General features: G+C 39.6%; 1 protein-coding gene across 6 annotated transcripts; it reads left to right on the forward strand.

The window, feature by feature from the left end:
• Positions 1-3,763: 3,763 nt before the first annotated feature.
• LOC135486045 (protein FAM135A-like) lies at positions 3,764-26,820 on the forward strand. 6 transcript variants are annotated; one of them, XM_064768509.1, is made up of 21 exons: positions 3,764-3,875; positions 7,764-7,807; positions 12,056-12,137; positions 12,348-12,427; positions 14,341-14,480; positions 16,066-16,136; positions 16,583-16,624; positions 17,088-17,261; positions 17,911-17,958; positions 19,612-19,702; positions 19,987-20,143; positions 20,361-20,410; positions 20,608-20,763; positions 21,015-21,231; positions 21,501-22,842; positions 23,128-23,294; positions 23,596-23,785; positions 24,009-24,160; positions 24,427-24,537; positions 24,811-24,927; positions 25,083-26,820. In XM_064768509.1, the coding sequence occupies exons 2-21, from the start codon at positions 7,774-7,776 to the stop codon at positions 25,292-25,294; spliced, it is 3,633 nt and encodes a 1,210-aa protein (XP_064624579.1). In that variant the 5' UTR covers positions 3,764-3,875; positions 7,764-7,773; the 3' UTR covers positions 25,295-26,820. The 6 variants fall into 6 exon arrangements, with proteins under 6 accessions (XP_064624579.1, XP_064624582.1, XP_064624581.1 ...); XM_064768512.1 differs by having other exon boundaries at positions 21,516-22,842; XM_064768511.1 differs by lacking the exon at positions 17,911-17,958 and adding an exon at positions 18,493-18,537.
• The last annotated feature ends 219 nt before the right edge of the window (positions 26,821-27,039 follow it).

Below are 27,039 nucleotides of genomic sequence, written 5' to 3' on the forward strand. Positions count from 1 at the left end.
GCCAAAAGCGCCTTGATCGTGACGAGGTCTCGCTGGCGGAAGAGTAATTGGGTACAAATAGTCCCAGATAATCGTATAATTCAATATTGCGACAGAGTTTTCTTGATGTATCGTATTTATACAGGTCGGTGATATATTAGATAATGCTCGCAGTTGCTTTTGATGTTTGAATGGCTTTCCCAAAAAAATTTTAGAAGCGAGGTCAACAGGGTCAAAAGAAATAGTCTTTGGCGCCAATGATGTCAGCAATGCCGGATTTGAATTAAGATTCGAGTCGATTCTTTTGGAGTCGGAAATGCCCGTGCACACGGCAATCGTATCTATATAGCTCCGTGCACGTGATTTGAAGGGACAATTTCAGTGTACGGGGATTTAGGTAGCCAGGAAGGTGATATGTAATTTGAATCTATCCGCCTGCTCATCACTGTATAGTTACAAACTAAATGCTCATCACTAATGATGAATTTAGCGTGTAATGTGAGACGGGTTTGACGTGACTTGCAAATCTTAGATTTTTAGGCAAACGTACAGTTACATTCCGTTTTGGTGAGGTCTTTTTTGCAGTTTGATGATATGTCAATAATTCTCTCAGCTCCTTGAGAAGTCACGGTCCTACTTGAAGCTATTTTGCATGAAAAACTACCTGTCTTATGCCAAAGTTGTCCCTTCAACAAAGAATGTTTGTAGCTGATTTTATGGTTTGAATGGCCATTTTGAAAAAGGGTTTGGAATCGAGGTCAACCAAAATAGTTGTTGGCCTCAATGTAGGCCTACCCTCGGGAAGCCGCCGACTATAGTCAAACCATTCTCTGGAATCAGTGTGTACTTTAGCTTGAAAGGTTTTCCTCATGATAATATTCACAATGGTATAAGATGATGGTATAAGAGGGCCGGCGAATCTAGGAACTGGAAGAAGAGGGAGCGTGCACTGCCTTTCTCATCAAAATTCCTGGACAGGTGTGTTCCAAAATTTCATAAGTGGTCAATTAAAAAAAGTTTACATCAATTGGGAGCCGTGCGTCTGGTGCACCCGCTTGGATCCGCGCCTGATAAACGGACATGAATGAATAATAACAAGAAAATGCTTTAAAAAAACAGGAAAAAATAGATTCGCCGGGGTTCGAACCCCGACCATCCAATCCGCAGTGAAACCGCCTAACCGCCGAGGCCATCAAGGCTTTTCTGATTGGGGTATGATAGACAGGGATTTAGCTTGTTCAATTCGTCGAATCTAGGAACTGGAAGAAGAGGGAGCGTGCACTGCATTTCTCATCAAAATTCCTGGACAGGTGTGTTCCAAAATTTCATAAGTGGTCAATTAAAAAAAGTTTACATCAATTGGGAGCCGTGCGTCGGGTGCACCCGCTTGGATCCGCGGCTGATAAACGGACATGAATGAGTAATGATAAGAAAATGCTAAAAAAACAGGAAAAAATAGATTCGCCGGGGTTCGAACCCGCGATCATCCAATCCGCATTGAAACCGTCTAACCGCAGAGGCCATCAAGGCTTTATTGATAGGGGTATGATAGACAGGGATTAAGCTTGTTCAATTCGTCGCCAAAAGCGCCTTGATCGTGACGAGGTCTCGCGGGCGGAAGAGTAATTGGGTTCAAATAGTCCCAGATAATCGTATAATTCAATATTGCGACAGAGTTTTCTTGATGTATCGTATTTATACAGGTCGGTGATATATTAGATAATGCTCGCAGTTGCTTTTGATGTTTGAATGGCTTTCCCAAAAAATTTTTAGAAGCGAGGTCAACAGGGTCAAAAGAAATAGTCTTTGGCGCCAATGATGTCAGCAATGCCGGATTTGAATTAAGATTCGAGTCGATTCTTTTGGTTTATGCCTGTTTCGCCTATTCCTGTTTCGCCTATTCCTGTTTCGCCTACAAAATTCCTGTTTCGCCTATTCCTGTTTCGCCTATTCCTGTTTCGCCTACTTTCCAGTACCCCTACAATAAATCGACTCTCCCAGGGGGAACCTTAGGGATGCATGTCCATTTTATGGGGAAAACGTGAGGGGACAATTGGATGATGTTAACGATGTGATGACAATTTGACTAATCAAATGCCATCAACTTTGTTAACAAACCATGCCATGACCGTTTTGAAAGAGTCACCTTGAAAGCGGGGACAGTCCGGGACTTATTTGACCATATGACCATACTGACACACAGTAAAAACTAATAGATTAAGTAGAGTAAAGCAGTCGCTTATTTTATAAAAACAGGAATTCATGACTTTTTGATAAAAATACATAATACTGTACATTCTCATAATTATTTAATCAAAATCAGCTGTAAAACCCATGTCATAGTAAAGAACAATGTAGCTATAGGTGTTCTTTCTATTACGAAGCCAGTTACTGACTAAGACAAAAGAAAGAGAATCCACAATATAAAATGCAGGCCTAAGAAACCTTTCTCAAATCTGATGAAAGGGTAACATTTTCTTACTATTTTATTTCTTGCCTTTTAAAATAAGCTAAAACATAAGCCGATGTAAGCTATGTATAATTTTCCAAAGTTATTCCGAATAATACTGAAATAATTGACATGTCGCTAAATCCATTATTTCAGACTTTATTCTTAATGATAGCCTTTAACACTATAGTAAGGGACGATTCATATTCCTACGTCTGTGGGGAGGTTAGCAATACATTTGAATAGGCGAAACAGGAATAGGCGAAACAGGAATAGGCGGAACAGGAATAGGCGAAACAGGAATACACCCAAAAAACACCAAGTGTTATTAGAATGTTATACCGTATATTACGATATAATGAGGCTTTTTATAGGCTACATCACGTTCAAATTTAGTCTTTTGATGAGTGTTAGAGATCAGAATCAAACGATCTTGAGAAGGGGGACCTCCCTTCTGGTCTAGTCCGGTTTTGTATACCGGCACTATTTTCATACATTTTCATTATGGACATCACGTTATCTTTTTATTCTAAAGGCAGGATGACATATATATTGGCTCATATTATTCTACAATGAAAAATGACAGAAAATAAGAAACACGTATGGGCCCAATTTTCTCAAAAATGACAATTCACTTGACCATGTATTTTGCCCACTGCAAATCGGGTCATAGTTACTACAGTCGATAATGACGACTGCATAATAAGTGTAAATTTACACTTATTATGATAAAGTGCTCCAACACTTATTATGATAAAGTGCTCCAAATAGTATTACTAATCCCAAGCAGTCGTCTTCCCTCAACCCTCATCTGTTAGGGCCTATTTGCACAATCAAAAATAGTGGGCGCAGGGCAACTGTTGAAATAGTCCCTTTTAGTTCTTGACCTGTATTGACTCTTGAGAAAACCCTCGGGCTGCACAGTCTGCAATCAGCATGCATTTTCTGCCCGCCGGTCAGAAGGTAACAATTCCTTTTAACGCTGTCTGTCACGTGTATGAATATATTTTACTCTATTACTTCTAGTATAAGTTTGTTTCGCCGATACAAAAATAGTTCCAAAATACCTCCCTTAAATTTACCTAAAAATGTCGTTTTTTAATAAATATGAATAAGATATCAATTCTAAAGTATTATAGATTGCTACATTTGTCTTTTTTGAGACCCATTAACTATATGCTGATATTCCATATGTCATATCCTCGGAACTTTTTTCGGTGATTGAACGTATTTTGCACAAAATGGCGATGCTATTTGCAGGGACATACGCTACCTAGTCGCAGAGATTTAAGTATCTTTCTTGATAGAATTGAAACCGAGCATGCGCATTGGTGATGTCAATATGGTAAAATTTGTTTGCGAATATTGGGAATAAAATGCTGTTTTTCGTGCTTTCTTGAACGAGTAATTTTTTCAACATATACCTAATTAGATAAAGCAACATCTGGTGAGTATGTATGTCATATTGCTATTGTTTTTATGCAACATTTGATGTGGAAATGTTGATTTAAAAAGACTGGTTTCTTCCAGATTTCTGTTGACGTTTCATTCACCAGCCTGAAGTTGGCTCCTTATTCCTTATTTCCGATTCTCAAGTAATTCCTTGTTCCAAATGTGGGCGCTAAGTCAGTAATTCATAAGTGAGGGCTAAATACAGTTATTATTGGCAATAAAGGCCTATGTTAACAGTAACACCAACCATAACCGTCCGAGGATCGGGAATACATGAATAAGTAGAATTGGAATTGGCAATAAGAATTCCGAAATGGCTAAAATTTACAATGAACAATCCCCGATCGGAAATGAAGTAGTTTGATCGCATTCAACTATAAATCCATTGAACAGTGGCGCTTCTATAGTCAACCAATGACCTTTTTCGGGGCGTGAACGTGGATTGTAAACTCATTCCATTTGGCATTTGGCCCAGGTATCAGAATTCTGATACCCTAAGTATCCGAATTCTGATATGGGTAGCCTATCTAAATTCGGATATGAATCCGAAATTTTAACATTTCTCGAACTGAGGTGTTTCAATTTCATACACTTAATCACCACTTGACACTGACTGACAGTCGGTCCAGTGGGCCGAACACTGCAGTGTAGACCAATACTTCGCCCTCAGTCATGCACTTTCTTGATTCAGTGATGATTGCCTCCTATTCCGTTATTCAATGAAGCTTGGGACCTTTTTGGGGAAAAGGGGAGTGAACTGTCAATTTGCTCCAAGCTTGGTTGTGGAAAAAAACAAGACTGTCTTTCATGATCAACCAATGTTTCCAACATCACATCAGCAGTAACTTCAAAATCACCACTGGAGCCTAAGACTGACTACTTAATTTGGCCAAGTCTTACCAGTTCTGAAAATCACAAATCCTGTTTTAAAATAAGGTGACTGTCTACATATCATCCTGAGAGTAGTTGACAGCGCTCAAGGCTTGAAGGAATTTAAGGGCACAGCAAATCTAGCTGCCCAATGTGTGACTTTAAGATTACAGCAAGCTGAAGGATGAACTGACAACGCCTATGACTTATGACTGATCATCCTTTTTTGGGGTGCAGATCTAGGCATTTTCCACCTACACAGTACAATGTATGCCCAGGCCATGAACTCTCTGCCCATCTCAATCAGAAGTGAAACCAAAGCACTTTCAAACATTGTATTGGTGTGAGAGAACCTCACAAATTTGACTGTGCATTCAATTCAATATGGATTTGTAGGACAGCATTTCTCCTAAGTTTTAGAGCTCTCCGTGTATCATTGATACAGTGTCAGTATGCAAGAATCTGTTCAGTTAGTAATACATGCATTGATTAAACAGTCTTGGGTATGAAAATTATAATTGATCAATTTTAATTTCCCAATACTGCCATCAATTGATATCATATTGACGTGTATCAACACAGTGTCAGTATGCATGATGTTCAATTAGTAATACATGCATTGCTTAAACAGTCTTGTGTATGAAAATTATAATTGATCAATTTAACTTTCCCAATACTGCCATCAATTGAAATCATATTGACGTGTATGTTTATCGATTAACTCCATTTGTTGCTACTGAAGTACCAGACATGTGATTGTGAACTGTTCAATCCAGAGTGGTTTTAAAAACATAGATGAATGTCCATGAATACATTGTATAGGCACTTGATTATCCATTCCAGAACTTGGTGGAATTGGTGTGGAATTTGATATGAATGGTTTATTTTTCCAATACTCAAAGGTACATGTACTTCAAATTAACAGTGTCAGGTGTTAATGTTGGATTCTGACAAGCCAACTGCCACCCAGCGACTTGCCATCCAAATTCCCTGATCTCGTACTCAGTAGAGCATCTGCCAGAAATGCAACCACAGTATTAATTGAAAATTCCCCAATTTTCCCAAAAAACTTATCAGTAACGAGAGCCATAAGGAAAGAGGAAGTCAATGACATTTCAGATTACAATTTACATAATCACTGATATGAGTGATAACACTTCAATCTTTGCTATCTAAACATACATTGCTCAGTACATATGCAGTAAATGCCAACCAACAAATCACAAACTTGTCACCTTGATCAGGAGAAAGTTGTAAATTTTCTGCTATAATGTTCCATGCCCTCCTCCTCAGGTAACCTGACATGGTATTGCGAATATCCAGATTAAAGCACCCTTGTTAGAATTGTATTGTGTGATTCAGTCAGCCTCCTACTTTCCCCAAGCTGTTTTAGTGCAGCTATTATTCTGAGGACAAGCTGTGACATCTTTTATTCTGTGATTCTGATAATTACCTGTTGAACATCTCATAGTCATAGAAGAAAATCTGTGGCAGTGTGGGTCATTTTTTTACATGTGTCTTTCCTTTCATCCAATTCAAAGTTGCATTGGATACATTGTATGATAGTGATGCTGCTGAGTGCTGTATGTTGTCAGTAATTGACACTGTGCAGTGATTGCCAGGGAAACAAACATTTCAAAGTTTCCACTAATCCCCTCACAAAATAAAGTACAAAAATAGTAACAAAAGATGCCCCAACTACTTGAAGGGCTTGATCAGCACCTTTGTTCTGATGAGAAACAGTGATAGTCATTGAACTTCCACTTTATGATTTTGATATTTAGCCCTTGTCCTTAATGATCTTTGACCTTCACCTGTTATGATATAGACTAGAGTGGCTCGATCAGTCTTCCAAGATTTGATCATTAGGCACTTTGGCATTTCAGTCATCACAATATCCCCCATGAGATTACAGCAGATATCGAGTATTTCAGTAGCCACACCCATCGCTTAATCCATTGAAATCAGTCCGTAGCATTGTAGGAAGTCTTTGTAGATAACATGCCTGCCTGTGAGCATTGATTAGAAGACTATCAACTGCACTAAGTGGCCATATATCACCTCATGTCGGGCAGAACAGCCAGTGGGTTGCTTCACAAACTGATGATGCCAGAAAGCAAGTTAGTTTATGATGAATAACACAGTGCCCGGTTACAGCAATTCCTCTCCTTTTCTCGTGTTCATGTGGTATAGTATCGTAATAATTTTGTTCTGGCCACAACCTGCAAGTGCAATTAGTATTCTTCTTGTCACAAGCTGTTGGATTTTGCTGTGACCCTCACTTTATCTCATTCAGTGATTTGTGTTGCATTATGCCTATCCATTTGATTTGGATGCATGCTGTAGCCTGTAGTGTCATTTCCTGATCAATTCACTGAGAGATAATCTATTATTTATATCTCTGCAACACGCACTTACAACATCTCAAATGGAGGAGGAATGAAACACTCTTACCAGATTGGATTGTGCCTCAAGTTACTCCTGGAATATTTATATCTGATAATGACTCAATATCAGGTTACTTTGATCAGTGTTTTGTATGGCAAATACCTTTTTTCATTCCATTGATTTATTGTGTCTGCCCTGTGCTCACCTTATAGATGATTTCTTTGTTCTACTAAATTGGATTTTCTGGATCTAATCATCGGTTTATTTCACGAATGCCAAAATTATCAATTGAAACAATTTTACGAGGATTACGAAAAACGATTGGATATCAATCAAACTATCTGTTGAGAAAATATCTGCTAAGAAGTACTTCGGTCACAGCTTCGTGGAAAGTACGTTATAGTAGCATTAGTCGTCATCAAAGCTCAAGTTTTTCGACAGTAGATAGACATACTCTGTCATACATTAGTTGCTGTTGACGAACCACCTCTGTTGATAATGCAGTTGTTGTGAAGTTTCAGCATTGTAGATTGGTTTGCGTAAGGATTCGCATCATCTCATAGTTGGATTGGAGTTGTTTGACAGACTGCAAGAACTGTGCTAATTTGAAGGTCATCTTTTACAGTACTATCACAATGACAATGTCGACGTGTATGGAGAATTACCAAGGTATGTTGAAACTCGATGTAGGTCTTTCACCTAATATCTTTCACAGCTGCTTGTTCAAAACTGGTAGAGTTCGGATGGATATTGTGACTTGATAATTCACCGATTTTTTTACATGTGCTTTCAAAAGATTTTCATGCCAATTTCGTCATGAAATTATGATTCAATAGTTGTCTTGATTCTGTGCACTGTTGTTGTCACTGTAGTGTATTCAGTTTCTATATCACAGCAAGTGTGCTGTACATTTCATAGAGCTTCCATTTGAGGGTGAGCTTGTTAGGTAGTTACTGTATTATGGTTAAACCCTTGTATTCTTGTTTGGAATAATGGTGCCTCTTCAATGATATCGTGGTTGGTTTCTCGGCAAATCAAATCATGTTGTTCTGTTCCTCGTACGTCATCTCTCGCTCATCATGCACTGGCCTACAAATGTCTTTCCTGTGACTCATATTCACATATGTTGTGCTAATATCTTTATGCAATTTGTTCATACTACAGCGTATGATATTTTTTTATGCGGTTTTGTACTATGTAAGCTGTTCACACTGTGTTTGCCTCAAGTTCAAGACATTGCCAAATGTGCTAAATTCTGATTGCTCTTTTACCATACCATTTCTAAGTACCAAAATAGCTAATAGTTTTGAGGGAATACAGTGTATACATAGAGTGCCCTGCTGTACCATCATTGGTCCCCTGACATCGTCAGACTCGAGGTCTCTATTTTTTTTAAATATAAGCCCTATTTTGCTGTAGACTGTTGGGCTGTCTAACCGCTGACACCACCATCAGCAGAGTCGGCTTGATTAATGGGCAGACAAATGACATTAATTCTTGATCGTATCCACTCAGTCTGTCCAGTAATTCTGCGCTGAAATGATGAAGCGCTGCTCACTAATCATGCATTCAAAACACAAACAGCAAACATGCTAGCGACAAGTTTGCCATCTAATGAAATTGAAAATAATGAAATGAAAGCAAGGGTTGGTCTGCATAGGAATCGGCATAGCAGTATAAAAAAAGAGCAAAACATCAACCCTTGCATGTTAGAGAGACAGGATAAAGTCTTCTGCTGTGTTCTTCATGGAACTTTCTGTAAGGGGTGGTGGAAAAGGCTGATTTTGCATTGAAAACATTGGTGGGATTTCAGTTGTATTGGGAAAGACAGCAAATGGCAACATCTGAGTTCTTGCCATTTCTGGTCATTGACAAGTCACCCATTTGACTTGACTTGCCTGAAGTAGTAACATAATTTTGTTTTGGTGTGTTGTGTGATTCCCTTTCAAAAATATTATCATTGCTGTTTGAGCAATCTTCTTGGTATGAAGAGGTTTACAAGTTGTTCCATGAGGTGAAAGTTGGTGTTAGATTCCATTTTAGGGTTAGGCCTAGGCTTAATACTGACGTACTACATTGTATAGTGAGTGAGACAAGGGAGTCTTTCATTTGGCGATTTGAGGTACTCCTTTTCCACCCGTGCCCTTCCGTTCATGAGGTAATGACCTTGTGACTTTCAGCTGGAACCAAGATGGAGATTCCTTTTACTGCACTCCCTTCCTTGCTGATGGGACCATCATTTACCAAGCAAGTGAGAAAGTCCCCCAAGGATGACTGGTCATAACTTGCCTGTCCCCTGAGGGCCCTTCCAAAAAAATAATTGAGGTTTCCCATGGTGTCTGGTAATGATGTGCGTCATAAGGCTGTCTCCATTGGTTTGTTCCTATAGTAATAGTATTAGTTCGTTGTGCCTCTAGAGACCCTGAAAGATTATCGAAAAATGGTAATGTTCTGTTCTACATGTAGTTGTATTCATCTTATTCGTGTTACACAGTAAATTGTATTCTCATCAAACACTATAGGAACATATCATGTACGACATCAACGTGAACATTTAAATTATAGCTTACTATTTTACATTGGTATGCTGTCGTAACTATTGGTTTCCTGGATCGATATATTGAAATCAATACAAAACAAGCGGAAAACTTCTCGTATGTCCTGATTGTTATCAAGGTGGGTGTGACTGACAGAGATCGACTGTAGGTAATATCTTTGAGGTGAAATGCTTTGAGGATTGCCATTGGAGAGATTGGTAGTTGGGGAGCAAGTTGCATAGTTTCAGGTCAGATGGTGACATCAGGGTCGTTCTTTTTACAGGCCCCTCCCTGGTGTTACACATTACTGTCATGTACATGCATTGCTTCTGAGTCTCACCCCTTTCAACAAGGGTTAAGGGGATTTTCGAAAAGTATGGCTATATGTAGCAAACTTGATAGACTGTATCGAGTCACCCGAACCATCTGTCTGTGATCGTGGCCAATAATAGCATATCGATCGGCATGCTTGAGCTGATCAACTGTGAAGTTTCCGATGGTTCGTCTTCATGATTTAGGTGCCTGACAGAATCACACAATGCTTCTGTAAATGTACCAAAACTATTTCTTACACTACGGCGAGGGCTGCGGTTTGATATTGGTGTGATTTTCTCTGAATCTCCATAAGCGGTTGAGGTGATGAGTGATTTATCTGTGGTCTTGACTTGATTGAGGCAGCAGAGTGTCTCTTGATTAAAGACTGTTCACCCACGAGTACGACTGAGTAAGAGTCATTGCCCTCCTTGTACTTGTATTTTAAGAATGCTTGACAACTTCCACTCCAGGCAATTGCTGTCTACTTCCGAGAAGGCTGTTATTGACCCAGACATCATTATGTGTCCCCCCAAGAGCCCAGCGTGTCCATAAACGCATCAGCCAGAAATCTAGTCAGATAATCAACCAACCTTAACCTGGTCTAGCAGAATGTCTCTTCTGAATCTAAATATCTTGACCTTTTCAAAATGGACAGCCAAAAATGTGCCTGCTCACATTTGTTGGTACATGTAGAATATGAATCACTGTACCTAGGTTGGATTCATTTCATTCTATTCTTTCTCTGTAATGCCATTGGCATTGTGAGAGTGATAGAAACAGGAGAAGCATTTGTGTACTTCTGTATCCATGGAAACTGATTTAATTGACAGGATGTGCCGTCAGTATCAGGGGCAAGCTTATGGTAGTTGCACATTCTATAAATGAGGATTTTCTTATAATACATGTTGTATCAGAATGTGGCGCATTAACAAGCCTATTTGTTTGCCATGGCTCATGCCTTCCAAAAAGCCGCTCAGGGTTTTCATGGCACTGAGCACGTTCTTGATATGTACAACTAATTAAGGATCCATCTTTAGAATCTCTGGTAAGATATTTTTCTCAAGGCGATTGGGTAAGACCGAGAGTGTAACATGTCTGAGCGGATTGGCGTTTTGTGGGACGTGATTTTATCATGAAGCTCGTGGGGCAGAGGCTTATTTGCTGAGCTAATTATAAAGCTCATTAGAGGTGCTTTCTCTATTTTTCGAATCACGTAAATTGATGTTTTTCAATATTTTCTCTCATTGTGTATATGAACTTACAAATTAAACTTACAATGCTATATATGAAATGACGCGTTCTTCTTCAAGACTCTATATTCCTCCATTATTTGTGTGAAGTTGCTGGACCCCATGAAGTGCTGCTCTCTCAAGAAGAATCAGCTATTGAATTGTAACGTCAGGTTGATGCCAAAGTTAGCTCCCTCTGTATCTTTAGATAACAGTTACAACAGGTTGCACATTGTGCAACTAATAGAGAAATTATTTGCCTACCTGGGGCGATCATTCCTTAGTTTTCTTTCTTCTACTCTGCTGATGGGTAGTGAGTGGCGTAGGAAATATTCATGGCATGAAGTAGTTGTGCATCATGAAGCAAAGAGGGGGTGGAAGAGGTCAGGTATATGGATTATGAAGTTTTCCTTGGCACTTGCAATGGAGGAGAAGTGAATTTGGAGTATATTTCTGTAAAGACTGATCTCAGTAACGGTATTGGACTGGGGTCATGAAGCGTAGGTCTAGGAGAAGGAGCAAGAGCTTGTCAGGTAGGACTGTGAAAATCTTGACTGAAAGAGATGGACAAAGACTGAAAGAGATAAAATGATTGATAGATAGGACATTTGCTATGTGGTGGAGACCTTTCCCGTTGATACTGACCTGTTTTCACCTCTCTGTCTTCCATTTCTAATCTATCTCGACTTGCCTTTCTTTACAATACAACAGGCTGTTCTAGAAGGCCCTTCCAACAGTGATGTCCTATCTGCCGTAGACAAGGCTTCAGAATTGCCTACCAGTTGTAAACAGTGTGATACTCCGTCTCATGACTATGTTACCTCTTGTCTTTTCAGCGGCCATGTCGGAGCTCCAGGCCACCCTCGAGTTCCAGGTGGAGCTGCACAAGTTCTACAATGTGGACCTCTTCCAAAGGGGGTAAGTCAAGACTTTGTCTTTTTTCTTCACAGTGGTTAGTGCATCTGAGTCTGAGCACTGTTGAAAGCATAAGATGAAAAATCCAGTAAGAAATCTTGAGAGCGGTCCATTGTATGTTTGTTAAACAAACCAAAACGACAGTCTCAATGACGATCCATCTACATAACAGTTACATAACTGACATTTACTGCATGGATCTTCTCTTTGCAGGTATTACCAGATCCGTACATCATTGCGCGTCCCTCCAAAGGCCCCTGTTAAGATGGAAGTCAGTCTGCCAAAAAACTCGAGTAAGTGTCAAAGAATGAACAGAGATTTGCTCTGCTGTGAGTTGAGTCATAATGTTATCGAGCATCATGATTCTGTGGTTGAGTAAAGTATTGCAGTGTAGCCTGTCTAAGTACATGTAGTGCCTAAATAAATGATGTGTGCCGGTATAAGCTGTTAAATTGGTGTAGGTGAAGTTGACCATCTTTGTCATTGGCTGTATGAAATGATATGGCACAGTGAATCTTTTAGCCAAATTGATGCATACTATCAATTCCTAAACAAGAGATTTAAGGCAACTGCAATAAAACATAAATCGACATTGGATATTTAGGCCTACTTGCTTCCTGAGTTGTATTTTGTGTTAACTTGTGGTATCAAATATTGTTTTGAACATGTCTTTGATTTCTTACAGAAAGTGCTTATGTTTTAAATGGTAATACAATGTGGTCATATGTTTCACTAAATGTTGCTTAATTCACCATCCCGCTTTGATGATTTTGGTGTCTAAAAAGGGAAGGACTAATTTTGAATAAATCATTTTCTTGAATTTCAAATTGCTCTTTATGTTGTGGTTATTTTGAATAAGTTAAAACATGCATACTAGAGTTTATATATATTGCCTGCAGATGCAAATAAGTGCTCTACATAGAGTATCACTATCAGTGTCAGTGCCAAGTCTACATGTACCTCTGGACTCAACTGATTATGGGTTGGTCTCCGATTTATCACCTTGAGTTGAGTTCCATAAGATGCAGTCTGTTGTGGGATGTAGTAGTACTAGTACTATCCATACTAGACAATTCCCTCACCATCTCACCTCAAATCCTGATCTTGGTGTTCCACCAGCAAGTACTATTCCTTCGCAGAGAATGTGATAATCATTGCACTATTTGTAAGCCGACCACTCACCCAGAGTAATAAAGTAGCACCTCCTTGTGATTTTCACGATTAAGCGGCATGTTGGCATTTGCCAAGCACACACATCAATAGTAATTGACTGCTTTACTCTGCTGCATCCATAATTTGTGTTGCTCTTTCATTGCAAGGACATACCAGAAGTATTGGGAATGTGCTAAGAGAGAGCATGGAGAGCTACTCATATAAAATCACTGTCGGTACTCACTCCATAACCCTCTACATCCCACAATTTTGTTGTCTGTAAAACGACATATATGCTGTATCATTTCTGAAAGACTAATATGTATCATTTCCAAACAACATTACCTTTCAACATGACTGTCTGATTTTTAACTGTCTTGTCAATTTCTTGCCCTTTCTTCATGGTGCTGGTAAGGTATGACTTTGTCAAGTTCACGTTTGTGCCGGCATCTCGCATTTACTGGCACGTCCCTTCTGACAGCTGTGCCTTTCAATGTGCGGAAGAATGGTAACTCTTATGTGACGTCAACTTATTTCTCATCAATTATTATTCCGCCTATTTCTCTAGAAGTTTTCTTTCATCACTTTATTCAGCTTGACTTCAGCATCATGTCTTACACGTCTTATACTTTACAATGTACAGATCTGTACCTTAATCAGTTCTTCATTCAGTGATAGCTGTTAACCCTTATAGCTGTCCCAACTGTTAGGTGGTTGGTGACTGGTTCTCTCTCAAGCGGAGGATTTTGAGATCAAATGTTTGGGTAATCTGTGTTGAATGGTGGCCATTTTCTGACAAAGTTGATGAGGCTATTTGAAATGGGATAAAGATAATGAAGAGTTTTGTGCCACTGTTTGGAGTCACCTGAACTGCTGTAACCTCCTTAGACTTTCAAAAGGATGTTAAACTCCCCATTTATATGATTGCTTCTTGACAGGTTACCTTTAACATGTTCATGGTTAGCCCCAATCAGCTGACCACATTGATCCCAACGATCTCAACATCTAGAACTCCATGATTAATTTCCTGAACGTGATCTGCTCTGATTTTCAGACTGTGATCTTGTGTTCCCGGCGTGCATCATGAATGGCGTGGCCGTCAGTAAGACATTTGAGATTCTGTACCGCAATGAAGACGTGATTGTGAATGACATCGTCACATTCCGTGTACACATGTTGGTTGACAGTCAGAAGGTAGGTTATAAATTGATTGTCAGGTTTGATGGATTACTGATTATCGTTGACATAAAAGATCGGAAAGAAGTCTTGTTCGTCAGCCTGGATGTCCATTAAAGATAAATTATAACATGTTATAGCTGTGTTGGTACTGTATGGTTTGCAGTATTGCTGAAGTGAGTATCAGGTCTGCCTCGGTAGGCCTTGCAATGTGTACCTATGCCCTGTATGTTAGACATGTTTTATTGGCAACCATTCAAGGTCTTACTCTTGAGAAGGCCTGTAGCCAACAATAGTAGGCCTACATGTATCATCTGTCAAGTTGAAATCAAAACGGTGATCTTTTCTATAAACATTAAGATAAAACAAGCTGAGATATGTTGGTGATGTCGTGCCAGAGGGCGATTCCTAATCCTCTATTTGGTATAAAGGGACAAGTTATTTGTCGATGTTGAGCTTAATTAAATATGAAAGGCCTGAAAGCTACTGCCTGGCTAAAGAAGACTATGTACTTCAGATACCATGTCTCAGTCAGTTTTTCAATAGTTCAAGATTGAGTGATAGCACATCCCAGTCAATAGAGCTATAGCCATGCTTGGTCGAGCAGAAGCATGGTAATCACTGCTTATATTCCAATCTCAGCCCAGCTTTGAAACGCCCAACACATAGTTTGAGTTGGTCTGGTGTAAATCACCAAGCAGGAGTTGGTGAAATGGGAATTGAAGTAGTTTGGTTTTGTCTGGTAGAAACTAACTTCTATTGACCTTAATGTCCATGGTTTCAGGCAGGATTCTTGTTTCATAACTGTCATTCCAGCGACCACCACCACATGGCTCTTGATTTAAGGTGTTAAACACAATGCCGTAATTGAATAAATAAAATGATGCACCTCATCAACTATGTTTAATGAAATTGTGGAGATAATCTCATTACAAATCACCCAGCTCGCTTGATGTTTTGCTTAATATTCTCAGCCAACAATGAAATTACACCCTGGCAGAAGCTGTGTGCAGGCAGTTCCCAGTTCAGGCAATCGAATTATGTTGACATGTAAGCAAAAATTAATATGACATGGTTTCAATTTCGCTGATGTGGTTTCAGAGTTATACCCATCTAATCTGCTCATGGAGATTGAAGTAATTTTGACTTGTGGAAAATGCCGGGGGGGGGGGGGTCGGGATGCAGCGTTTATATTGATTTTATAGTTTTCTTTCGAAATAAGTTGCAAGTTCATGTTATTAGACCTTTTATGATTCTGATGGCTGACTGAAATTCATAGCGACACATTTCAATAGATGGCAATATTGCTGTCCATCACAAAACTGCTATAATGGAACTGTTTGACACCGAGTACTTTTAGGTGGAAACAGTACACCAGCTCACTGGCAGCCCTCTGTGCAGAAGGTTTGATAGTATTCATTACTGATGGTCATTGGAATCTCTTAGGACTCCTATGTTGCATTTTGATATCATAGTTTCCACTGTTTCCAGATGCTGCCTTTGAGAGCAATCCTCTGGATAAGGACTTTTAGAATGTTTAGCATCACCCAATAACCGTGATATGTTTCATGTTCTGATTCTTCCATTCCTTATGTCATTCCAGATTGAGCAAGATATTGAGAAAGCAGACTTGCAGCTTGTAATGGAGTTATGGTTTACAGATGAAGATTATGGGTATGTACTTCATAATCTCAGGGGAGTTTTGTCATTCTTAAATTGTGATGCTCGGAGCCAGTATCCCGCAAATATATTATAGACAGTGAACCTAATATGCAAAATTATCACGATGTTGCATCTAGAAGCCTAGGACTGTCGTCTTCATCACTGGAACTGTGGAATTGAGTCGCCTCTGAAGGAGTGTCGAACTCAGTTGTTCTTAAAACATCACAGCTATTGGGATGTCTCGAGATATTCTCAGCAATTGCCCCTTTAATTATCAAGAGTGAGACAGTAGAGCCAGCAGTCTTTCATTTGTCGCAATGCTCTTTGCATGTCCATTTAATTCTAACATTACCCTCATTACCCCTATGTCATATTCTGGGTGTAGATATGTGAGTCTTTCAATCAATTTGCCATATTTGATAAGACAATTGCTGAAAATTCTGTTTGATGTTTCTTAGATGGATATCAAGTTGGCGGGACTCAATATCAAATGATATTTGGTAATTGGTTTTAACTCTTTGAGAATGGGAGATGGGGAAAATATTTCTGTCTACTGTAGTACTGAGCCATTCAAAGGGTCTTTCTCACTTTACCCTGGCCTGAAAATTGCTTTCCCACTTTGAGAAAATCCACCAGTTTTTAGCGGGCTTCAGGGTAAGCAATAGATTGCATCAGGATTCGGCCAGATTACCTTTTTGAGAGTTGGATTGGGACTTTTTTTATTGTAATGGGAAGTCAGAATAGGTAACCCTCCATTCAGGTTGGTGTGGTGTCGGTATTGTCTAGAAATAATCAGACGGTGCTCGACTCTTTTTGGCATTTTGCATGAAAGAGGATTTGCTGATTGACAAAGAGTTGTCTGACTCACCTCATGGGGTGATGTGGAACTCGTCGTCTTTCACAATCAATCAGCTGTCTTCCCTCTCCATAACATTCTCATGAGATGTCATCATTCCGTTTCAGTATCGACAATCAAGACAAGATCCAGATGGTGAGCCAGAAGGTGTTAAAGCTGCATTTCGTGCCGAGTAAAGGCATCCACCACCACGTGCCTGTCATATTTGACTACTTTCATCTGTGTGTCATTTGTACGACCGTTCATGGAACGTTGGTTGCTCTTCATCAGCCTTATATCAGGTAAGTGTCAGTCTTGGGGGGAAAGTGAGGGTTCTTCTGGGTTGATGTCAGGTTTATTCAGTAGAGTTGAATACCCCCTGAGTACTCATTATGGCAGTATCTGAGATTTTGCAAATGCTAATGGGGAGAGGAACCCTACGGCCCTGCTCACCACTATTTTCCCAAATCTTTTCCAGTGTGCCAGCAATACCAAGCAGTGTTTCTTTTCAATGTGTCAGGTTAGCAAGTGACAGTTGCAATTTGCAAAGTGGGGTGTTACAGTTTGGATCTTCTTGAACTTTTTCTCACTGAGTCGTGAGGAAAACACAAAATCACAGCGTGTTTGAAGAATTTTTGTGTGAGTTACTTTTGTCACATGGTCTCCGACTTTCTTCATCACTGGTGAATACTTCATTAAACTTTCTTCCCCACTTTCCTGGAATGAGGCTTCTAATGGAGCCCCTGTGAGCTTTGACTCACAGCTGGCGGAAGGCCCTTGACTCCAGGCAGGTTTCTTTGTCTAACTTGCCTCAATACTCCTCCCAGATTAAACTAGAATGTACCCCCTGCCCTCCACCTTAAAAACTTGGAAAATAAGACTGAGGAATATGAATATGTGAGCACAGAATCCACGCATAGTGAAATTCAAAACTGGAAATTTTCATTTCAGAGATAGCTCTCCTCATTTTTGGAAGGGACATCGTTTTCAGAAACAACGGTGAATACAAATAAAACACTCATCTGAAATCCTAACATGTCAGGGAACTCTGAAAGCCTAATTCAATTGGTGTAGTGTGTGATTGCTTTTAATAATTTCAAAATTCAGAATATTAAACAAATGAGTTTATCTAATCAAAATCTTTGTAGTTTCTGGGATTTTGTGTCCAATGCTTTATTAACCCTTCAGCTTTCCAAATAATCTCGATTTCCTTCGTACCCAATTGTAACCCTGTCAGCTCAAATTAGGAATAGCAACAACATTTAACATTATTAGCTTAGTTTATTGATTAGTATCAAAAGTCGTTTTCTTCTCTGGGAGCCAAAACCTAGTTTAGGCCCCCTTTAGTAGAGATTGCTTTTCCCCTCACTTGTTTTGTTCACGTTGGATTATTTGGATGCCAGACATAATGCAATTTGTCTAGGTATGAACTGAGCAGCTCTCCCATGCAAGATTTCTTGTTTCTCATATCACCACCTCTTGTCTAGAATAGACATAGGGCCTACTTTAATTTAATTTCCTTATCTGTGGCAGCATGTTGGGAACACAGTTCAAGAAACAAGGTGTCGACCCAAGGAGGTAAAATTTCAGTGAATTTGCTTCCAGTGTCAATGTCAGGTTGGGTCTTGGCTATTTTTTGTTGGCACTAAGGTTCAGCATGTGCACCAAGAACCCAAGGTCAGAGAAGGAGTGGTAATCCTTGAGCAGTTATCTCAAATCTCATGGATAGGAATATTGGCATTTCTTTCAATTTCCCTTGGGCAATTTTTGGTCCTGTTATGCTGTGATGTGTTTTGAATAAGTATTGATGCAAGCTGATGTAGCACTTGATTTATAGCCTTCTGCAGTTGGTGATTTTTTCTTTTGGAATCAAAGATTTTGTTTAAGGGTGATGGTTACATAAATAAACTCCATGGTACAATGTATCTGACCCTGTGGCTGGTGGGTATTGCATTTCTTCATAGCATAATATTCTACCAAATAGAACTAGTTTTGTTCTGTGTCAGAAGTACATGTACATGTATATTTACCCATTACTTATATTGTGTACCAAACCTAAGTTTAACACCTGTTGTTATTAAAATTAGATTAGTTTTGATTTGGTAGTTTAATTTAGGATTTTAATACACCTAGTCACTTCCCATGGTTCCCATTTTATCCCAATTTTCTTTCTCGATGTTTCTTACACATCAGTTTTCTTGATCAATAAGTGTAATTTTTGCATGGTTATGTTTTATCTCATTCCTTTTAGCTGTTTTTGAAAGAGTCACCTTTTCAGCAACACAATGCCCAAAAAATGGTCTCTTTGTAGGTACTTTGGCAGATGATTTGGTAACAATGTATTTGTTTGAAACAGCTCTCAAGAAATTTGAGGATCTGTGGCTAGTTCTGAGGTGGTGATGAAATGACTGACATGTTGACAAATTCCAAATCCTAGCTTTACCTTTTGACGGTCTAGCAGCATGAGTGAGGGAATGCAATTGACAGAGTTGAATGACACCTCAAAATAGTTCCTAAATGGAGAAAGCAAATGGTTAAATAAAACTTTGATTTGATTTTATTGTAGCATTACGTTTTTAACAAGATACAACGGCAAAGTGAGTGAAACCGTTAAAATAAAAGTTGTTAAAAGGTGTTTTCTTTTCTTTTCAGTTTGCCAAAGCTTCCGAAATCTGGATGGAACAAAAATCAAGAGCCCTCAACACTTGAGAGTGTCTTGTTTGGGCCAAGACCATTGGCTGCAGTAAGTTTCAGGAAATGGAGCCAGCCGATCCATTGAAAAGCATTAGTATGTGTACAAGCATTTCATCTGCCAGTGGGACTCCTTTGTGCCTTGTCATTCACTTTCACCTGTCGATGTAAGAGGTTGTAACTTGAGGCATTTCGAACCAGCTCCAGAGTTTTCTTCAGATCCAATTTATGCATTACCCCAACTACTCCACCATATTTGCATACTGAAAGAATGTTTTCCTTACTTGTAATTATACTCTTTTGAATCTAATATTAATAAACTATCTCTCCTTTCAGTCCCCGAAGTATGCAGTCATGTTACGACTGAAGGGTGCGTGTAAAGTCTTACGGGAGATTTGCCATGTTCTGTTATCAGCGTATGAGAGTCTGCAGGCATCCTATCAGGATCTGGTTAAGCTCCTGCCTTCACAAATGGGCCAGAGACTACAAATTGGTAGGTAATTTTATCAGTGATAATGTCAATCAACCTCCCTTGACAGAAGAGGAACTGGCCAGGTTATTGCCCTTACTACCGGCGTCGGAGTATGTTTTGGCCTTTGGGAAATAATTTCTTTCCACATCACGGTCAATGAATTCTTCAGATTGTATTGATAATCTTAAGTCATCTTGACCAATTTTACAGCCCTCTAATCTTGTTACTCATCTTTCAGAATCTGCTGACTGCCATAAACGTCTGGAGTCCATCGCAGAAGTGATTGAGGTTTGTACAATATTTGATAACATAATTCAGGACGTCTGTTGAAATGAACAATTCTTTTGTCCACTGTCAGACTCTGTTCATTCAAAAATTGATGTGACATCATCAGAAAACTAACACCCTACAACTCCCTATGAGCAATTACAGGAGAAGAGTCTGTATCATTGCAAACCTAATGTATAACATGGTTCTTTTCGTAGACGTTTGATGATGAAGAAGACATGCTCCAGACAGCTAATACAAATGTTGCTCAACTCTGCGCGGAGAATCTTATCCTGTGGAGCCAGTATTTGGAGATGGTCACGCTGAATGAGAAGATTACGTTCTCATTGGCCAAGGAACATCACCTGACCAGGGTATGCTTTTGCATATTACGGATTTAACTTAAGCTTGCAACACAATGGTCCCCAAACCCAAAATATCGAGACCGCAATGTGTCATTTGAATGTTGTGGGCTTAACTCTTTTAAAATCTTTTGTACTTCTATCGACAGTTTGTTCCCTGAGTGATAGTTTGGTCATAACAGAAAAAAGAAAATTCTTCTGATCAATGCCACCGCCGTGATTATAAATGCATGGTGATTTCAAGTAATAGTTTCTCCTTTCAGTGTAAAAGATTTGCTGAAGCATTCTTCACCATGGAACACTCCAAGCATAGCATGCTATCCTGCTATGAGCCCAGTATGCATGGTCACATCGATCTCAACACAATAGTCAAGAACTCAATCTACTTCCAAACTTTGCCACCCCTACCGGTCGAATGTCTGGAGGTTGATGGTGATAGTACAACGCTACCCGTCATATTTGAGGATGTTTATTCAGATCGTAAGTGTTCAGATGGTGGGAGATTAAACTATACCAGTCTAAGGCTCGAAGCTGTGTCGTGCCAAGTTGTAAGTTGAGGTAACAAGGTAGCAATACTCTTGGTGGTGGCAGAATGTGAGACAGTTGCCTTATCCACTTGCGTATTTAGAGCTTTGTTGTTTTACTTAAGAGTAGTGTCATTTGTGGAATGGGAACCAAACTCGAGTTGCCTGTGAATAGTCAACCATTCTGACAACAATTAATAAATAAATGAACTTTTAACATTTCAGTGTTTCACCTTTCAGACCAAATGACAACAGACATCGATGACATTGGCTTGACAGTTCAAGACATCCAGCTTGACCGTACAGAATCCATGTCATCAAACCAGAGCAGCTCATACAGTGAAACATCAGAAAAAAGCAAATCCAAGGCAAAGAAGTTTATCAAAAACATCAAACCAGAGACATTGAAAAGACCATCACATAGTTTTCAAAATGAAGTTGCTGGTGCAAAGGTGAAGCATGATGCAACTTTGGTCGGTTATAAGAAACTTTCCTTGGATGGTCCAAATGTGGAGCCAGTTGTGGCACTTGGGACACTCAGTCCAAATGGTGCAAACTTAGAGGAGCAGAAACAGAAACTGATGATGAATGCCGCATCAATGCCTTCATTGTTCAATAGTCCTCATTCTAAACTCAAAACAGGATCCATGCCTGACTTGTCTTTCTCACGTGGTGGATCATCGCCAGGTTCGGCACGCCTTCGAGCGGAAACAGGATCTCTTTGTGAATCCGACTCTGATATTTCCTCGAGATCATCGAGTATACGAGGACCAATCCGGTCTTTGACTCTGCCAGAGACCAACGATGGTGAGAACGATTTGCCAAAATCTGACAGTCGAGTGACTTTCAATGAAGCAGACGTGATAATAAATGGAATAGAGATGGATCCAGAAGATGTGCGAGAATCGACTCCGGTCGAAAGGTTATCGGAGCAAGATGGTGGTGATACCTCTCATGGTGTTAGTGATGCTGACAATGTGTCTTCTTCAGATTGTGTAGAGGGAGCTGAGAAATCAGATTATGATGTGTTAGCAGACAGTATATCTCAGGCTCTTGGGGAGAAAGAGCAGGTGACAGCTGACTCTGGTGCCAGTACGCAGTCTAGTGAGATTAGAAACACTACTGATGTGTCAAGGACTTGTGCTGATAAAAGGACTTCTGAATCTCGGAAAGACTCTGGTATTGAGGAATGTTCTGGTGCTACTGGTTCAACTTGCTCAAACACGCATAATCCTCTCAAGCATCACCTGAGTGATGCGTCTGCCTCATCATCATTCGGTGATGAAGAGAGTGAATATACAATACTAGAATTGTTAAAAAAGGATTACAAACATTCGCAAAAGAATAAGAAGGATAGCCCGGCACATCGGCATGGCCTCCCTAGTGCGAGTAGTGTTGATGACCTTCAGAAGGATAGTGCCTTGGGATCAAGTACCGAGAGCAAAATCTCTGGTGGTTCAAGGCCAAGTTCCATGGTGGTCTCGGCGTCCAGTCCAGAGCTTTCCGCCATGGCCCAGTATGATGGACAACAGAGGCTGGTCTCTATTGTGGCTGACCAAACAATCAGGTAAACAACATTTCAAAATATCAAACACTATTCTATGCTCTAGATATGAATGATAAGGTTCGCGTTCAGGGAAGACTAGTAGATGTTGATCGACATCTTCCAACAAATTTCATGAAAAAGTTTGACATGACATAAGCATCCATGGAGCTTTACTGTTGTTTCTTTTGCTTTTGATGCTCTCCTATCTATTAGATGTGTGACGAATCAGACAACTTCTCTTCAATTTGAGGACGTTTCCATTTCAGAATTTACAAAATGTTATCATTATTGATCCTTTACTTTCAGTTTTGTCACTGCCAAAGAAGACTTGAAAAGAATGCTGAGATCAGGGTATCATGGTAACTTGTACAGCGACTTTCCCAACCTGCCGTCCAATATTCCATATTTCTGGCCTCCATCATCTACATATGATGACGACCTTCACCTCATCATCTGTGTCCATGGTCTTGATGGTAAGTTGTTGTTCAGCAGACGTCACTGAATTGATTGTCTGCTTTCTTGCTAATTATCCAGCTTGGTAGCACACTTGTTTATTCGTCAGAATAGATTGAGATTCTTGAACAAGCAGTACAACACATTGCTACAAAGTCAAGTTTTGGGTTTGGCATGGTATTGGCAACTCTCTTTAGTGCATTATGTTGAACAGAATAACAAATATTTGGTTTAATACTTTGGTCGTCTTTCTCTAGTATGTAAGCTGACAACCAGAGGTAGTTTTTCCATCCCACTTCACTTTAATTCTACTTTATCCAGGTAACAGCGCAGATCTACGGTTGGTGCGGACATATATTGAGCTTGCCATGCCAGGAGCCAAGATTGACTTCCTCATGTCGGAGAGGAATCAACCAGATACTTTTGCCGACTTCTCTGTGATGACAGATCGACTTGTTGAAGAGATTCTCTACTATATCAACATGTACTCACTCAATCCTGCCAGAATCAGGTATGGTCTCCAACCCCAAATATATCGGAGACAACAATTCATAGGGTTTCTGATTTAGCTCTGTGTGACGTGCTCACCATATGTATTTGTCACTTATACACTCCCACCATCATGAAAATGGTGTCAAGTGTCTGTCAACCTCCTTGAAGGACAGCCTTTGGACTTGCAATCTAGGTCATTGCAGTGGATGATTTAGGTTCTGTATGTTAATCTTTAATTGCAGTTTCATTGGTCATTCCCTTGGTAACCTGATCATCAGATCAGCCCTCGCACGGCCAGAACTTGCTCACTTGATGCCCAAGATGCATACCTTCCTCTCCCTGTCAGGACCCCACTTGGGAACTCTCTACAATAACAGTGGACTTGTCAATATGGGTAAGTGTTCGGGGTTGCTGATCGTTAGTGCTTGTATCACAATGAGATGGGAGATGTTCTTAAGTGATCAACATTCTTTGCAATGGCCAGGTGCTCTGGAGGAGATATCACATCTTGCTATTCATTTCAGTTGGGGCAGGGGTCTAGGAATAGTGTTGATTTGAATACTTCTGTTAAAAGTATAGATTAAAGAAGAAGGTTTTACTAGCTATACTTGCAGTAGAAGGGCAGTATGCTATGTGCTCATAGCCTCTTTCTCTCCCCAGGCATGTGGTTTATGCAGAAGTGGAAGAAGTCTGGCTCTTTACTGCAGCTTTCCCTAAAGGACCATTCAGATCTTCGTCAAACATTCCTCTACAAACTCAGCCAGAAGTCAGGTAATCTCAAGTCACTATGATATTATCTTTACAGGAAGAAACAACCTTGGGTAACTGGTTGTTTCAAATCTGCTGGATACATTTTTGGAAGGCCTTTGACTAGAGGCTACATGAATTGAAAGTCAGAGTTGTGACGTCAGTCTTTGGTGGCATATTCTGTGACTGAGTCATCGGTACTCACGCGATGAAATAACAGGGAGAGACCTTCAACCTGACATATGCTTGAAAGTTGATGTTGGGATAAATTTTCACCAGTATGTTTGTATGTTTTAGGTCTTGAAAACTTCAAAAATGTTCTTGTGGTAGCTTCAACTCAGGATCGTTATGTGCCATATCATTCAGCTAGAATAGAGATCTGCAAGTCGGCTGTTAAAGATAGTTCAAACACTGGTGAGTACCAAGACATGTGTTTCAGAAGCCTGAGATTTTCTACATCCATGAAGTGTACATCCTCCAGAACCATGTTGGACATGAAGCAAAGCTTTTCTGTCAGTAACTATTTAACGTTGAACTCTTCATGACCATCTGTGATCATTTGTTTTCAGGTCAGATCTACCTGGAGATGGTGAACAACCTGCTCCAGCCAATCTTGACCAAACCCGATGTCACATTTGTCCGCTACGATGTGTTCCATGCCTTGCCCAATACTGCCAATAGTCTCATTGGACGCGCTGCACACATTGCCGTGCTCGACTCTGAACTATTCCTGGAGAAATTCTTCACAGTGAATGTACTGAAATATTTCAAATTCAAGTGAAGATGTATGTACTGATTACTGCAGCTTAATGAGGTGACCGGGTGATTCAGAATGCAAATAAAGGGGTCTAGTTCAGGGCGTTATTAATTAAAGGTCACAAACAGCTAATGTTAAGATTTTCTGCTGGTTTACAGAAAACATTGACCAGAGTGGTAGTTTTCATGACTACTGACGATCTAAACCTTATGATATTGTGCTAAATGATCTGAACATTTCCATTGTGTCACAACACAGTTTGTCAAAGCATGGTACCCATGTCTTTCATGTTATTGCTTCATTAGTTAATTACACAGATTATATTAGGTCTATGTTGATGTACATTTAGTTGTTTTTGTTCACCCTTTGATTATGTAATAATTGGTAAATATAACATTGACATGTTGCCGACTATATAGGTTTATGAAATAGGTAATAGTAATACATATCAGAGGGATGTACTTCTGATGATTTATACCTCAGCATGAAAAAATAACACAACAGGGAATGTACTGTCATAAGTGTAATCAAGTGGATTACTAATGTCACCTAAAGTTGTTAGCTATTCACTAAAGTATGGTATTGTACAGTAATGAACAAAGGGATGCATGCAACAATGTTCGTTACTGTTCTGTCATGAATATCCAACAACTATACCACAGCACAATACTTGACGACTGTGTAGGTGCTTCTAATCAAGGAGTTGCAAACTGTAAAATGTGCACGTACAAGTCTGCTTGGTGAATGGTATTTGGGAAGGTACAGTCCCATGATTCAATGCAACAAATAGCATACAGTGTTCGTGTAGTCCTGTGCACAAACGTGCTGTGTCTGCAGGTTATATCTGCAAAGTGATACTGTAATATGCTACTGATACATTTAATGGAAGTAATTCTTCATTCAGTTGTTGATAAATCTTGGAGAAACTTTTAATCCTGTCTGCATTAAATCCGCAGATTTTACATGTTACAGTACATGTATATACCCACTATTTCATTTCTCTTACTGCACAGTCATGTGGTGCCATAAAGGTCAGCAAGTGGATTATTTTGGTGAATAAGAAAGTGTTAAAAGTATGCATAGAGCACCTTTATAGTGCATATTTTTGTATTGGTTAAATGATATTGTATGACATTGTATATGGGATATAATTGTTGATCAAGACACAGTATACATTGTATGTATATTGATCATAAAAATAAAGTATATGTGCTGTTATAAAGCTCGGCTGAGGGTCTGGTGTTGGTGATACGGGGACACTTAGGGAATATTTTGGGAGTTCAGAGAGCCATACCCATGAGATGAAATAATATCATCACCATGGGACCATCCTATCTAAGACAGAGAGAAATAAGACCAAAAATAGGGGCATTTGTGTTGTATGAGCTTCTGCTCGTTAATGAAGGTCCTTTGTTAACATGACTTTGTTATGTAAATAAAATGTTATAATTTTGGTGAACTCCATGGTTATCTGCACCTCATTATGTCAAACCAAGAATTCATAAAACAATTCTTGGTCAAACTGACCAATAAATAATAGAAACACTGAAGTATGAGTTGTTTACGTTTGTGTTGAGACCTACATGATTGCTGTATTGACTCAAAGAGGCGGAGAGAAGTTGGTTGCCGAAGGAGACTGAAGTCCAACCATAGATGGACTTTTACTGGATACACCTCCAGCAATCTCTAAATGTGGCTCCATTGATGAGAGACATTCCCGTCCCACTGATATAAGACCTTGGTCAGGGCTATCTGTCACGTACATTGGG

Source organism: Lineus longissimus, chromosome 4, assembly GCF_910592395.1.
Source record: "Lineus longissimus chromosome 4, tnLinLong1.2, whole genome shotgun sequence".
Lineage (NCBI taxonomy): Eukaryota > Metazoa > Nemertea > Pilidiophora > Heteronemertea > Lineidae > Lineus > Lineus longissimus.

What these genes read in the sequence shown, in the direction of transcription:
- LOC135486045 (XM_064768509.1), top strand. Translation starts at nt 7,774, where the DNA reads ATGACAATGTCGACGTGTATGGAGAATTACCAAG. An exon ending in TGAGGATGTTTATTCAGATC is followed by an intron (nt 21,232 to 21,500) that starts GTAAGTGTTCAG and finishes TTAACATTTCAG; the next exon opens with TGTTTCACCTTTCAGACCAA. An exon ending in TAAAGATAGTTCAAACACTG is followed by an intron (nt 24,928 to 25,082) that starts GTGAGTACCAAG and finishes ATTTGTTTTCAG; the next exon opens with GTCAGATCTACCTGGAGATG.